Source organism: Acomys russatus, chromosome 15 (genome assembly GCF_903995435.1).
Source record: "Acomys russatus chromosome 15, mAcoRus1.1, whole genome shotgun sequence".
Classification (NCBI taxonomy): domain Eukaryota; kingdom Metazoa; phylum Chordata; class Mammalia; order Rodentia; family Muridae; genus Acomys; species Acomys russatus.
In genome coordinates, this window is record NC_067151.1 from 53,030,711 (window position 1) to 53,046,794 (window position 16,084).

The window sequence follows — 16,084 nt, forward strand, 5'->3', positions numbered from 1 at the left end:
TTTGAGAGGAAAAAAATATGGTCTTACAAAAGATGTGTTTGGAGCCAGGCGGTAGTGGCACATGCCTTTGATCCCAGCACTTTTGAGGCAGACACAAGTGGATCTCTGAATTCTAGGCCAGCCTGCTCTACAGAGCAAGTTTCATGGAAGCCAGGGCTACACAGAGAAACCCTATCTTGAAATTTTCTTTTTTAAAAACCTAAAAAAAAATTTCAACTCTTACTATGCCAAAAACGTTTTCCATTTTTGAAAAACCATGTCTTTTGCAACACTAAGGCCCAGAAGACACATCTTGAAGCAATGAACACAGAACATTTAGCTGCTTGTTTGTGGTGGAGTGGTGTGCAATAAGAACCGAAAGAAACTGGGTTGGGATGTGTTTATATCATCTCTTGCTTATGAAAAGCAGACAGAATAAAATAATAGTGACAGATAATAGGATAATAAAATAATAGGAACAGCTAATGTTCCCTATGTCTAGATGAAAGCAGGTCTTCAGCCTTAAGAGGCAGCTCTTCTGCTCTGTTCCTTGCTGAGATGTTAGAGCCTCGAAGACCTGTCCTTAGGAAGCAGACTGTAGATGGTGCAAGTGGTTTTCAAGAAGCTTGTCTTTTCACGAGAGACCTGGTTTTCAGTGATTTGAAAGGCTTGATTCTTAGGGCCAAAGAGTTGGCCTCAGAAGTCAAGAGAGTTTGCTGCTCTTCCAGAGGACCGGAGTTTGCCTCTCAATACCTACGTTAGCAGCATCATGACTGCCTATGATTCTAGCTGCAGGGGAGCTGACACTCTCTTCTGGTCCCAGTGGGCTCCTGAATTCACATGCACAAACTCACACAGTGACACATATATTTTAACAAGTTAGAGTCTTTCATTTGGTTTGGTTCTAGTAACATGGCAGTTTTATAAAAAGCTGCTGATTTACTGTGGGGGGAAAAGCCTAGAGTAACATTTGGATTAATTTTTACACCCAGAAACTTGTACAACAGAAGAATTGTCCTGCCCAGCTTTCTTCCCACAAGATGAAGCAGCATTCTTTTTTTTTTTTTTTCCGAGACAGGGTTTCTCTGTGTAGCCTTGGCCATCCTGTCCTGGACTCGCTTTGTAGACCAGGCTGGCCTCGAACTCACAGCGATCCACCTGCCTCTGCCTCCCAAGTGCTGGGATTAAAGGCGTGAGCCACCACACCCAGCTTGAAGCAGCATTCTGAACACACCTCTGTCCCTTTCTCTCTCTCTCTCTCTCTCTTCTTTTTGTTATTCCTTTTGAGACAGTCTTTCTTTGCGTTCCAGGCTGGCCTCTAACTGATTCCAAACTAGTTGATCAGAATGACGTGTGTGTGTGTGTGTGTGTGTGTGTGTGTGTGTGTGTGTGTTGTTTGTACATGTTTGTCTGGATCTGTGTATGAATGTAGAGGCCAAAGTTTGATGTAAGGTGTCTTTTTCTGTAGGTCTCCATCTTGCTTGTTGAGACAGGATCTCTTATTTAACCTGAGCTCATGGGTTCAGGGAGGCTGAGTGGCCAGTGAGCCCCAGGAATCATCTTCCTTAGACTAGGATCACAGGTGTGGCCACCCTGCCCAACTTTGTGTTGGTGCTGGGGATCCGAACTCAAGTCATCCTGCTTATTGAGTGAGACATCTTCCCAGACCCCAGAGCACACATTTGAATTAGTTTGCCATTGTAACATGTAAGACAAACTATAAACGATCAGTTTTCTGTTGAGACATGAGAAAGAGCATGTTAGAGAAAGGTTTTAACTGCCCTAGTTACCTGTGTTAGTTAAGTTTCCATCGCTGTGATAAAATACCATGAACAAGGTAACTTAGAGAAGAAAGAGCTTGTTTGTGTTTATAGTTCCAGAGAGCCAATGAGACTCTGTCTCAAACAAACGAAACGACAATAAATTGTTGTATAATAAGTTGCTTCTTGTACAAACAAACAAAAACATTAACTTTGAGACTCTAATATGAAGGAGGCTCCAGTCCTGCAGAAATTGAGCTTAGTGGTTTGTGCTTACAATCCCAACACTTGGGAGAGAGGCATCAGGACTGCTGCAAGTTTGAAGCCACTTTGGTCTACACTGTGAACTCTAGATTGGATGGTCAGAGCTACGCAGCAAGATCCTGTCTCAAATCAATCAAACCAACCAACCAACCCACCACCAAATTAACTTTACTGCTTATTTATACCTGTATATAATGTTACAGCCTGCTTCAACATAAGAACAGTCTCCACACTTGAGTGGAGAGTGGGATAGGACTTTCTCACGTACTCTGGTGCCTCACATTTGACCATGTCCCTTGGAGGGGGAGATCTGGTGGCACTCAGAGGAAGGACAGCAGGTTACCGAGAAGAGACTTGATACCCTATGAGCATATACAGGGGGAGGTAATCCCCCTCAGGAACAGTCATAGGGGAGGGGAATAAGGGGAAAAAGGGAGGGAAGGAAGAATGGGAGGACACAAGGGGTGGGATAACCATTGAGATGTAACAAGAATAAATTAATAATAATAAAAAAAAAGAGCAGGAAATAGTTGGGTTTTATGACTCTAAATTTTACATATCCTAAAACTAGCAAGAAACAGGAAGGAATCTTCTGGATGGTTGCAGTTTTATCTGCTATACTTTCCTTCCAAAAGACACTCCTGGGTGTTGCCACACAATGGCTCTGGCTCTGGAGACTGCTCTGGAAATACTTCAGCCTTGAGAGTTTCATGTAGCCCGGGGCTGCCCTGTAACTCCTGATACTCTTTTTATTATAGCTCGAAGATTATAGGTGCTGGGTACCAAGCTGGGCTTGTCCGTTCTTTCTTTAAACTGCCCATCTTCCTGTTTCTACCTCATAGGTAATGAGTATACAGGAAGATGCTACCTGGTCTGTCTTAAAAAAAGCTTTACCTCAAGCCGGGCATGGTAGTTCACGCCTTTACCCAGCACTCGGGAGGCAGAGGCAGGCGTATCACTGTGAGTTGAAGGCCAGCCAGGTCTACGGTCTACAAATATGAGTCCAGGACAGTCAAGTCTAGTGCAGAGAGACCCCATATCGAAAAACAAAACAAAACAGAAAACCCAAAACAAACAAACAAAAACCAACAGCAACAACAAAAAGCTTTACCTCTTTATGTAGCCTAGGCTAAATAAACTCCGGATTCTCCTGGCTTGGGATCCATCTACTGGTATAACAGGCCTAAGCCAAAGCCACTCGTTTTATAAATGTACTTTTCTGTTTTTTGAAAAGGGGGTCTTACTTGTACAGCTCAGGCTGTGTGGATTCTCCTGCCTCTACCTCCTAGGTGCTGAGATAACTACGTTCAGCTTTAAGATGTGCATTTTACAACAAGCCCATAAGGGGGCGGAGGGAGGTTAAAAAAAAAAAAAAAAAGCAGACCATGATAACATACGCAGTTTTAACAGAAGTCAAAATTGTCCTTTTCTGGACCCTCAACACAGTGCATTCGGAGCCTTTGGTCTAGAGTGGGTCACTTTCAATGTAATGGTCATAGTATCAGGCCAGCTGTTATCGATTAGGTGCCACAATTTTATGTCAGGCATCCTGTTTAGTAATTTATGTCTTTAATCTCCAAAACGCCTTCCTGAGGTAGGTGTACGAGGGCATAAATAAAACAAAACATCCAACTTAATTTATGTATGTGCGCTTGCGGATGGCAACTGGGTGATAACACTCTTTCCTTCCACCCTGTGGATTCCAGGGTGGAACTCAGGTTAAGTGCCGCTGACCCATCTTGTCTGCTCAAGTAGGCATTTTTATTCTCGTTTTAAAGACGAGTAAACTAAGTTTCGAAGCAGTTACTAGAATGCTCTAGTAGAGCGGAAACTAGAATGATTTCTAAATTCTCCACCCAGCGATGCCGCCAAGACCGCGAAAGAACCCATACACTGTAAAAAACTCCACCGTCATTCCAGCCCTAAAAAAAGGAGATAGGACAGAGTAGCCACGCGCAGAAACCGAAGGAAGGGAGAGGTCACCGGAAACCAGAGTGCAGCTTCCGGCGGCGCGCAGGAAGTGGCTCTTTCGCGTGTCGCCAGCTTATCACGTAGAGGTACGGGAGCGTTTGAGACCCTCTCGCGCACGAGGTTCCCCCGCGTCCCGCTTTCCAGCGTCTGCAAGTGAAGATGTCGCATCCATCACCCGCAGCCAAGCCCTCCAACCCCAAGAACCCGCGAGTCTTCTTCGACGTGGACATCGGCGGGGAGCGAGGTGAGCGGCGCCAACGGCTCAGCCACTCCCGCGCTTGGGGCCACCATGCTGCGGTTCTGCCTGGCCTGCCGGCCGTTCGGCGGCTCGGCGGAGCCTGGGATCGGGAGGGAGATAGCATTCTGGATCCCATCCCATCCACGAGTACAGACTGAACCCACTCCCTGGTAGGCGATGGCCGTAGTTCCCCCGGAAGTATCTGGAAATTTCTACTTCAGGAATTGTGGCGTTCCACAATTCCACAATCTCGTTATTTGGTCGCTCTTCCTGCAACCTTTGTACCACCATTTACTATAAAATAAAACGATTTGATGAGTGTGGTGGATAGTTCGCGATGCTCGCTGAGCTCTAGTTACTCCTTGTGCCTCTTGCACACGAAATACATCGGGAGTACCATGTCATTTACAAATTAAAGATACTTACTTGCTTAGTGCTTTTTCCTCATTATTGATTGTAGTAGAAGTTTAGGGAGGCGATCGTTTGTGTTTTGGCATCATGGAATTGAGCGTCATGGCTGTATGTTGCCTAAGAATCAGAGCTAAGAAGCCCTAAGCTAGTGGCTCTCAATCCATGGGTGTTGAACGACCCTTTTACAGGATAGCTTATCTTGCGAATTAGATATTTACATTACGATAAACAACAGTAGCAAAATTACAATTATGATGAGGAACTGTATTAAAGAGTCTCAGCATTAAGGTTAAGAACCATTCTCCCAATTGTGAACTGGGTGGGGAACATGTTTTGTAACTAAGTTGGGCTTGTTCTAAAACATGTCACAGAGTTGCTAGCCAGATCTTCTGGGATGGGAAAACAGATGCACGCACGCACGCACGCACTTTGTTTTGGTACCTAGGTTTTATTGTTACTGTCTTTTGTGTTGTTGAAAAGGGAACAGTTTCAGAGGCTGCAATAGGCAGTTTCCATACAGCACAGAAAATAGCTAATGTATAGAAAACAGTCCAACCTGACCTTTAGGTACCAGGGGCTGGGGAGATGCCAGTCAAAGGATGCATAATTTCATTTAAAGAGAGGCAAGCTCAAAAGATGTGTTTGTACAACGTTGTGACCTTAGTTATAACACATGCTGTTAAAAGAACCAAGAGACTCATTGAGTGATGTGTTAGTCATTGGTTAGGTGTATGAGTTATCTCCTTTTTGTTTATCCACTTAGTTACTTTGCACACTGAAAGGATTTCTTTTTCTTTTCCTTCAGTTGGCCGAATTGTTTTAGAATTGTTTGCAGATATTGTTCCCAAAACTGCGGAAAATTTTCGCGCGTTGTGTACAGGAGAAAAAGGCACTGGATCCACAACTGGGAAACCTCTCCATTTTAAAGGATGCCCTTTCCACAGAAGTATGTATATAAACTTTAACTCTGTTCGAATATCTCGATACAGATACTAGTCGGACTCCTAGGAACGGAAGAACTTGGAGCTGGCGAAAGGCTTCACAACTGAATTTCTTGAAGGCTACTTGGACACAGCGATAGCTCAGTGTCATAAAGGCTCCTCCAGTGGGCAGTGGGGTTGACCGTGGGAGCAATTAAAGTTTATCTGCCAAGAAATGGGCCACCCTGCCCCCACCAGTCTTCTGCCTCTCCTCTCCAAACCATTTCACTGGGAAAGAAAAAGCATGCTAGATAAATAAGCTGAACTTAGGTCATTTGACAGCCTGGGCAGAATTGTTTTGAGACATATTTGACATTCGACATCTTGGACCCCTAGTAATATGTGATTAAGCTATCATTTCACACAGATTTGAACAGCAGTCTTTAGGTTCAGTAGTCTTAAGTTCAGGAGCCACATGCCCTCCTTGATTAATTTTTACATCTAATAAAAGTCTAAGTAAGCACTCAGTAAATATTTATGAATAAATAAATGATAATATCAGTAATTTTCCTGTATTGCCGGGGACTGAGTCTAGGGTATTACTATACCTTGATTTGCACAATTTTCTTAAAAATACTATTAAGAAAAATGAGCCAGGTGATGGTGGCACATGTCTTTAATCCTAGCATTTGGGAGGCAGAAGTAGGTGGATCTCTGAGTTCAAGGCCAGCCTGGTCTACAAAGCAAGTTCTAGGAGAGATAGGACTGTTAAACAGAAAATGCTGTTTTGAAGGGAGGAAGAAAAAGAAAAATGACATTGATTTTTAAATGTTTTAAACTTGGTTTACTTTTGTAATTAATAAGATATAAAAGTACACTAACTGAGGAGACTGAGGCAGACAGATGTCTGAGTCCAAGGCAGCTTGGTCTACAGAGTGAGTTGTAGGGCTGCCAGGGTTCACAGACCAACCCTGGGTGGCGGGAGGGGCAAGGGTGGGACAAACAATAAACCAAAAACTATGCTAATAAAATGTATCTAGGAAACAGTTAACGTGGGGAGAGTTGAGCACTTAACTGCTCTGAGAGGACCCAAGTTGGGTTCCCAGAATCCATGTTTATGGACTTATAACCTCTTGTGACTATAGGTCCAGAGAATCCAACACCTGGCCCCTGCAGGCACTGCACATATGTGACATACATTTCTGTAGACTTCCTCATATACATAAATAATGCTAAAATAAAATAAAATAGTTAATATAGTAGATTTTGCATTCCTTATAAAAATTAGCTATTTTTTTAAAATTTATTTTACTTTTATCTGCATTTGTTTTATGCTGAATTCTCATGCCATCAGTTTTGTTTCTTCGGTTTCTTCTGGGATATCTTTTTTCTTCCGTGCTATTTCCTCTTCTGTCTTTGGAACAATCTGCTCTTTTTTGGTGAGGATCATGTCGATGTGGCAGGGGGAGCTCATGCACTGGTTAATCTGGCTGTGGGCTCTGTAAGTTCGTCAGTACATCTCAGGTGCCTTGTTCACCTGGATGTGTTCAATGACCAGGGAATCTACATCTAAGTTCATTCAGTATTATTCTCTGCAGTTTTAAACATGTACAGCAAAAACTCGGCACACTTTTTTTGGCCACCAACCCTGAGTCCAGCCCCACTGTTTGGCCTGGGCGCACCTCCCCTCCCTACCGTTACACCTCTGGAATGGCACACAATGCTTCTTTAAGGTGACATCTTTCAGATACTTGGTAGCTTTTCGAATATGCACACCCTGATGGCCTTGGCAGTTTTCTGGGTGCTCTTAAAGCGAACATGAAGTTTTGAACCTCTTGAGTTGCATGATTTTGTAGGGTTTTCTGGGTCAAGAGAGTAGCAAACCACCTTCACAGGTCACCTCTGGCCCCTTACAGGAAGAGTGATTTAGCTGTTCTTAAAAAGCAGGTGGCTAGAGTTGGGAAATTGGCAATTGGGAATGAAATCATGAGGCTGATGGTTAGGCCTACACTGTTTTTATAAATGTAATTGATGCAAAACATCTACTCTTTAGTCTTGGATTTTGAAACAAGTTTAGGCAGAGAATACTTTTATGATTTATATAAATAAATTTTTTTTTGGTTTTTTGAGACAGGGTTTCTCTGTGTAGCCTTGGCCATCCTGGACTCGCTTTGTAGACCAGGCTGGCCTCGAACTCACAGCGATCCCCCTGCCTCTGCCTCCCGAGTGCTGGGATTAAAGGCGTGTACCACCACGCCCGGCTTATATAAATAAATATTAAAATGTTTTTGGAGTGTGGGGTTCTGCTTGGACTTTTTGGACAGAATTATCACAGGCTTTTCTGCATTTTTGTTGCTAGGAGAAATGCAAGTTCTGTAACTCTTAGGAGAGGGAGAGAGCTCAAGGAAGCTGTATGTGGACACCTCCCAACTTTGTTTCTTTTTCTCTTTATTACTGCAGTGTAGCCAAATGCTGAGTCCTATGACCCTATGGTTGTCTGAACATGGGGTGGGTGGTTTTGGAAGCCCTTGAAAGGCGATTTCAAACTATTGTCAATAAATATACAAAAATCTCTGGCATGCATTCCTAGCATATGTGAGGCTCCAGCTTCAGTCCTCTTTGTGCTCAACACTATTAGGAATATTTAATGTTTATATAGTAGGCATTACTGAGTAAGGGAGTACATATTTTTAGGGAAAAACAATATTTAAGACATTCATTGATGGAAGCGGCAAGAGTATTACATGTGATAAAACAAAAGTAGAGTTAGCATAGTTGATAGAACCTAGGTCTACTTTCTGTGTTTTGGTGACACTGGGAGGTACCTTTGAATTTGTTTAAAGAATAATTTTTTGAGAGTTGGTGGGGAGTCATAAATTATGTTGAAGTTTGGTTGTGAGAAGTCTTCCGAGTGGAGTTGATGGGGTTGAGGGCAGGGGAGAGGCAGGTGCACTGTGGAAGCTGTGCTTAGGAAGTTGTCTTTATTACTCATTAGTTGGTATTGCCGAGATCACCTGTTTTAGTTACTAATAGTCATATTCCTTTTCTTGGCAGTTATTAAGAAATTTATGATCCAGGGTGGAGACTTCTCAAATCAGAATGGAACAGGTGGAGAAAGTATTTACGGTGAAAAGTTTGAAGATGAAAATTTTCATTATAAGGTAAAGAAAAAATTCTTGGTTTTGCTAATGTAAAGATTATTTATTTGAAATATACTTGGATTAAGACACCAAAAACATATCTTTGAATGTGGCCAGATTGCTGTCCTCTCTCCCTTCTTCCTCTTCCTGGCTTTTTATGCTAGACAAGCCCTCCATCACTCAGAGATTCTTACTCCCATTGTCTTTTTTGAGACTGGGTCTTGCCTAGTTGCTCAGGTCAGCCTTAAATTCACTGTAGCTGAGAACTCCCAATCCTTTTTACTTACTCTTCTTAGGAGCTGAGATTATATACCTGTGTCCGTAGGCCTGGTATGGATTATACATTTGTTATAAAAGTAGCTATTTATAATCAAGCTTTCCTAAGGGTGTATGGTGCAGGACATGAGCTCAAGGTCGTGTGCATGCTAGGCAAGTTCTCCTACATGAGCACATCTGTGTTCAGTATGAATTTTTAATATGGAAAAGATTTATCCAGCAACAGATTTGTTTTTTTGAGACAGGGTTTTGCTGTGTAATCCAGGGTAGTCTGGAATTTACTATCCTCCTGCATTTGCCTCCTGAGTGCTGAATGACAGATAAACATTATCATACCTGGCCAGGATGATAGTTTGGCAAGAATCCTGTTCTTATTTCACTATAGTCAGTTTATATATGCTTCAGTTAGGCCAGTGAGTTTTTAAGCTCCCATATGGCAAAGTTGATCCCAGGAAAAATGTTGTCATTATTGTAAGGATGGTAACTTGTGCATCTTTATCCTTGAATTTGAAGAACAACAAAACCATCGCTAATATCCAGGATGTCAGGGGATTTCCCACCTAGCGGATATGGTTAATGTTCGGGGTGTATTGCACCATTCCCGTTATAAGAACAGACATGTAAGTACAAAAGTAAAGTGATGTCTTTGGAAATGACGAATATAGGCAAGGTAATTACGGTGACACCAGAAAGGTTATAAAAAAAAAAAAAAATAGAGGATATTTAAAATATTACCTCAGAGTCAAGATTAAAATACAAGGAGCCATGGAGGATAATAATATAATTTAACACACATAAATGCAAAGTTGATTGAAAATATTTGTTTGTATGGCTTTGATACAAGTTGAGTGTCCCTTATTTGAAATGCTCTGGGCGAGAAATATTTCAGACTTACTTGGATTTTGAAATATTTGCAGAGATTTTATAGGTTAAGCATCCTTTATCTGAAACCTGAAAGTTGTTGCTCCAAAGTGTCAGATTGTGTAACATGTCTGAGATTGGTTTTCAGATTAGGACTGAACAACCTTCAGGTGGAACTATCCATATAGACCAAGCTGGCCTAGAATTTACAGAGACCACCAATCTCTGCCTTCCGAGTGCTGGGATTAAAAACACGTGGGACTGCACCATGGACAGAAAGATTTAGATAGTTCAAGTTAGTAGGAGAGACAATGAGGTTTGAACACTTAAGCTACGTGAACTTCAGGTGGCTAAAATTTTGCTAGACTGGGTCTAAAATACAGATTTCAATGAAAACGAAGACAGCAATTGTGGAAAGGCAGTGGAAGGCCACAGCAAGGAAGCTTACTGTGTAGTGAACAGTTAAAGGAAAGCACCAAATAAAGCTATCAGAGGCAGAACTGAGATTTTTTTCTGACCACTGCATTGATTAAAAGAAAGGAAAAGAAGACTTGGCTGTTGCTTTTGTGCAAAGTCAGTGACCTTGAAAGCTGAATGGGATGTATATTGACGTGGGTGGGAAAAGTCACCTGAGAGTTACGAGGTATGCACACAGAAAGCCTACACTATGCAAAGTAGAAAAGCAAAGAAACTGGCTTGCACTTGAACAGGCTGATTGCAAGATGTTCTTTCACAATCTCTGAGTCATTGGTTTGGCTGAATGAAAGCCATAAGAGTGGAGTTACTTTTCAAATTAGGGAAGTACTTATCTGAATAATTTGTCTAAATTCAATACCACATTACCATTTTTAGTTTAGTAAAAAGGAAGACTTATAATCTGGGCCTATTTCTGATTGTGGAAAGACTGTACAGGGGTTCTCAGAAAAATGGTAACCATCACAAAAAGAACAAAGTAAATGATTAGATGTCCTTTGTGTGCCACCTTCATCTTTAAGATTGAAATGCAAGCATCTCTTACAGATGGCCAGTTTAGAAATAACCTGTCTCTTGTTAAATTGACACTTAAAAAGTTTGTTCTTAAAGTAAGATCAGAGCAAAAGGTACTTCAGTATGAATGAAGTTGATCTAAAAGAGTAAAGTTTGGTAGTACATCCATTAAAAGAAAATTCATACCAGGCCTCTAACTTTGTTTTTCTTTTAATGATTTTTGTCTCTGCAGCATGATCGAGAGGGTTTGCTGAGCATGGCAAATGCAGGCCCCAATACAAATGGTTCTCAGTTCTTTATCACAACAGTTCCAACTCCTCATTTGGATGGGAAACATGTGGTATTCGGTCAAGTAATTAAAGGACTAGGTGTGGCAAGGATGCTTGAAAATGTAGAAGTGAATGGTGAAAAACCTGCCAAACTGTGTGTTATTGCAGAATGCGGAGAATTGAAAGATGGGGATGATTGGGGAATATTCCCCAAAGATGGCTCTGGTGATAGTCATCCTGATTTCCCCGAGGACGCAGATATAGATTTAAAAGATGTGAGTACTTTCAGATGAATAAACTTGAATTATGTAAGTGAATTAAAATATTTAGTACTAAAAGCATGGTTAGCCTGTCATAATGATAGAACCTTAGTGTTAAATCTCATTATTTACTAACACCCAACATATTTGTATCCTTTTATACAGGTAGATAAAATGTTATTAATAGCTGAAGACTTAAAAAACATTGGAAATACTTTTTTCAAGTCTCAGAACTGGGAGATGGCTATTAAAAAATATGCAAAAGTTTTAAGGTAATAAAGCATTTTAAATAAGTTACAGTTTAGAGTGTGTAAACAGAATTATGAACTAAACTCAAAATCACTCATATTTAGCAAGCTGTTTGTATAATAAACAGCTGCATTGAAAAATTAACATTTCTTACCAGGTGTGGTGGCAGAGACCTTTAATCCCAGCACTGGGGAGGCAGGGGCAATGGCAGGTAGATCTTTTGAGTTGGAGGAGGCTAGCCAGGTCTGCAGAGCTAGCTTCAGACAGCCCCAGGGCTTCACCAACAAACCAGTCCTGCCTCAGAACTACAACAAAAGAGTTAATTTTTGTTGTTTTGTTGTTGTTGTCCTGACTTTGAAAAATTTCAAAATCCAGAAAAGTTGAAATGGAACTCAACTATCTTTTGACCCTTTACTGGTTTTTAACTTTTTTTTTTTCCCAAAAGGTATTTGTAGATACCTATTTACTCCTAGGTTTATCAGCATTTAATGTACTGGAGAAAGAGCAAAGGCAATCTAAATCACTTACCTCAGTAAGATAACACCCTCTCAATAGGTAACATTGGCAATATCAAATATGCAGCCTATTTTAATTTTTTCCCACCCCCTTTTCCTTTCCTAGTTCAGAGTGTAAACTTAAGATGCTGTAATGCTGCTTTTCTTTTCTGATCCCTATTCCTCCCACCCCCATAGGGTTTTACTGTGTAGCTCTGGCTGGCCTAGAACTTGCTATGCAGACAAGGCTGGTCTCAGACCAACAGATCTGCCTTATTTTGTGTGTAGTGCCTCATGACCCAAAATCCCAGGCCGACTGGGATATTAACCATGTGTCATCATGCCTGGCCCCTCTGTTGTCTGCCTTTTTTGTTGGTTTGTTTTATTGACTCATTTAAAAGATTTGCAATTTGTGTAAGAACGTAAGTGCCACAGCATATGAGTAGAGATCAGAGGACAACTCAGTGGGAGTTAGTCCTGGGATCCAATTCGAGTTGTCTATCTTATCTTTACTTATTGAGGCATACTTTGGCTATGCAAATAAAAACTTTTTTTTTGTGTGTGTGCATATACATGTGTGGAGGCCGGAGTTTACCTCTGGGTGTCATCCTCAGGGACATTGTCTACCTCCTTTGAGACAGTCTCTTTCTGGCTTGGAGCTTGCCAATTAGACTAGGCTGGTTGGGCAGTGAGTGAGCCTCAAGGATCCTCCAGTTTTCAGCCCTTAGTGCTACACCACTCTGTCTGTAAATTTATGTATGTGTAGGTACACCAAGAGGACCTATGGAGGTCAGAGGACAACGTGTGGGAGACTGTTCTCTTCCACCATGTGGATTGCCATTGGCCAAACTCAGATTATCAGTTTGGCAGCAAGTGCTTTTACTCACTGAAACATTGTTTGTAGACTTTTGACAAGTTCCTCCCCTCTTTCTGAGGTACTGGGGTTCCCAGGGCCCTGGCATGTTTGATGAGCACTACGAGCTGCAGTCGCAGCTTCATTTTGACATGCTGTATCAGTACCTTAGCACTTGCTCTTACAACAACTTTGCTTTTGTATTTGGAACAAGCAGTTTCTCTGAGTTGATTACCTTTTGGAGAAAGGAAACTATAAACTAAGTTCTAGGGACCAGATTGTTGACTCAATTTCTAGGATCTTTTCAGGAAACAGTTAATACTACATGGCTGCCAAAATAGCTTGGGGAGTAAAAAAACTCAGTAAACAAACCTGTGGACTTACCTGAAATCCATAGAAAAGGAAATAACTGACTCCCCAAAGTTGTCCTTTGACCTCTACACACATACCACGGTATACGTGGCACCCATACTCAAACACACAAAATAGTATTTTGAAAAACCAACACTACATAGTTCTTTGGCTCTTCCCATTGAAATCAATCATCCTAATATAGGAATACTGGTTCTAAACATATTAGAAAGTATATAATTCAAACCTGAGTTGTACATAATTAGATATAGGAGCTAATGTCACTTGTTAATTTTGGGGGATAGCTGATGTAAAAAATGCCCTCTAGAGACATAGGGCTAGGAGTATAGTACAATAGCAGGAAGGTGTACCTAGCGGGCTCTGGGTTTAATTTCTCGCATCTGAAGAAAAAGCAACAACAAAAAATTGTGATCATCATTTATTAGATGAACCTTTAATATCAGGCACAATGTTGAAACAGTGTGTTACTTGTTACTTATGTTAATATGTTTTTTAGGTATGTGGATAGTTCAAAGGCTGTTATTGAGAAAGCAGATACATCCAGACTGCAGCCTATAGCTTTAAGTTGTGTGCTGAACATTGGTGCTTGTAAATTGAAGATGTCAGATTGGCAGGGGGCAATTGACAGTTGTTTGGAGGTAAGTCTGTGTGATGTTGAACCTTTGGAAGGAGTGGGATTTAGGCTTATCAAGTTGAAAAAGGCAATAGTCCTTAGTGGATTTTAGTTGCCTAGGACCTAATGAGGTTTGACTAAATGTGACTTCTGTCATTTTGTCTCTAAATAGTTTGCATTGTCAGTTCTTTCTTACACTCCATTACTTTTGCTTTTGATACTGTTACCTAATATGTACTGAGTCTTTGCTTTTATTTCTCAAAGCATGTTTACTTACTCATTTGTATTTATGAGCTAGACATACATGAACACAAAATAGGAGTGATTGAGAATAGAGTTGAGTCTGGTGACTCACACCTATATTCCCAGCACTGTGAAGGTAGAGGTAGGAAGCTCAGAAAGTCAGCCTACATGAGAGACCCTATCTTAAAAGGAAGACTAAACTAAAGCACGTGTGTAGATGTGCTTTCTCTTTTGTCTGTGCAGGGTTTTCTGCTTGCTTTGCAGCTGATATATATATGAAACCCAGTCTTGGCTTTATTCAACCAGGGTCTCATTATTTACTTTCGGCTGACCTCAAACTACATTTTCCTGCCTGGCCTTTCAAGTGCTGGGATCAGGCATGTTACCACGATGCTGGTCTTGGTGTATTTTCATTTTATACTTAGTTTTGTGTCCATGTCATGTTGCATGTGCAAGGGTCAGAAGCCGGCATCTGTGGGGTTGGTTCTCTCCTTCCACTTTTATGTTGGTTCCAGATTGAGCCTAGGTTTCAGTGCTGAGCACAGAACTCTGGAGACTGATGAAGAAACCTGTCCTTTATTCCACATCCACTCAGCACCCTCTTCTGTGCTGGGTGGACTGGTGCTCTAGCTCTAGTGAGTTGGAGCCAGTTGATAACAGGTACTTTTAAATATACTGATTTTATAACTTTTTCATAGGCTCTTGAAATGGACCCATCAAATACCAAAGCACTCTACCGCAAAGCGCAAGGATGGCAAGGATTAAAAGAATATGATCAAGCATTGGTAAATTTTGTTCTCATTGTTTTATAATAGTTACCTTAAAAGTATTAATGTCTAATGTTTCTTAAATTCTCTCCCCCATTAAAGGCCGATCTTAAGAAGGCGCAGGAGATAGCCCCGGGAGATAAAGGTAAATTGGCAGGTTTTGTAATGAAGCCTCATTTTGTCCTTCAAAAATGAATCCCCATGAGCCAATGTACACTTAACCTTGACAGGTATTTATTTGTTCAGATATTGCAGAGTGCCTCTTAACTGGGCGAGGCACTGATTATATAGTAAATAGACAAGTATTCAAGGTCCCTGCCCTATGCAGAGCTTACACTCTAATTCTGCTCAAGAATGTTCTAGCTTTTTAATATGCCTTTATAATACAGCTTCTGCCACACTTTGTGTTGAGATGCAGGTTCTGTTACACCATTGCTAGTCAAAAGGTCAACAGTAAGAAAGTATCCATTGTAATTTTAAAGTTTGGGGCATTGCTTCTCTAAGCACAATGTGGCTGTGACCTAATATCCTATGTATTGGGTCTGTTGGAGAGTAGCTACGCTAGAAAGAAAATTTCCCTGAGGTAAAGCAGATGAAGAGTGACATTAGGTCTAACTATTACTGATTAGAAGTACAACTGTGCCAGGGAGAGTTAAGTGTCACCACTACATTTCGTCAAATTTTTTTTTTACTTATTTTTTTCTCCCTAGTTTTTTTTAGATGCTTTGAAAATTAATTGTTTGCTTTCCCCCCCTCAGCTATCCAGGCAGAAATGCTTAAAGTCAAACAAATGATAAAGGCACAGAAAGACAAAGAGAAGGCAGTGTATGCAAAAATGTTTGCTTAAAAAGGATTCAACTTCGCTTAAATATTATACGTTGATTATATAAAGGATAATGTAAGTTACTGCCTGATCCTTTGGTGTTTCCCTTGATTCTTTGTCATCATTGTTTACATAGAAGTGCTGACACAGATTTCTTCTTTAATAAAGTGTTACGAAATACAGTGACTGTCATTGAAAAAAGTTTCTGTCTGCATTTTCACCAAGAATGGTATCTGGCCAATATTTAAGTTCTAAATTTAAGTTTCACTAAGTTTTAGGATTTGTGGGCCATCTAGCCCAGTAGTTCTCACCCTGTGGGTCTGTTGGAAACAGA

At 41.0% G+C, this 16,084-nt stretch overlaps 1 protein-coding gene and 1 pseudogene across 2 annotated transcripts; one reads left to right on the forward strand and one right to left on the reverse strand.

The window, feature by feature from the left end:
• Nucleotides 1–4,102: 4,102 nt before the first annotated feature.
• On the forward strand, nucleotides 4,103–15,932 carry Ppid (peptidylprolyl isomerase D). 2 transcript variants are annotated; one of them, XM_051157325.1, is made up of 9 exons: nucleotides 4,103–4,218; nucleotides 5,429–5,569; nucleotides 8,598–8,704; nucleotides 11,040–11,351; nucleotides 11,502–11,608; nucleotides 13,801–13,942; nucleotides 14,859–14,945; nucleotides 15,030–15,072; nucleotides 15,686–15,932. In XM_051157325.1, the coding sequence occupies exons 1-9, from the start codon at nucleotides 4,134–4,136 to the stop codon at nucleotides 15,772–15,774; spliced, it is 1,113 nt and encodes a 370-aa protein (XP_051013282.1). In that variant the 5' UTR covers nucleotides 4,103–4,133; the 3' UTR covers nucleotides 15,775–15,932. The 2 variants fall into 2 exon arrangements, with proteins under 2 accessions (XP_051013282.1, XP_051013283.1); XM_051157326.1 differs by lacking the exons at nucleotides 4,103–4,218; nucleotides 5,429–5,569 and adding an exon at nucleotides 9,473–9,579.
• LOC127199592 (60S ribosomal protein L17-like) lies at nucleotides 6,886–7,585 on the reverse strand (annotated as a pseudogene).
• Nucleotides 15,933–16,084: the final 152 nt, after the last annotated feature.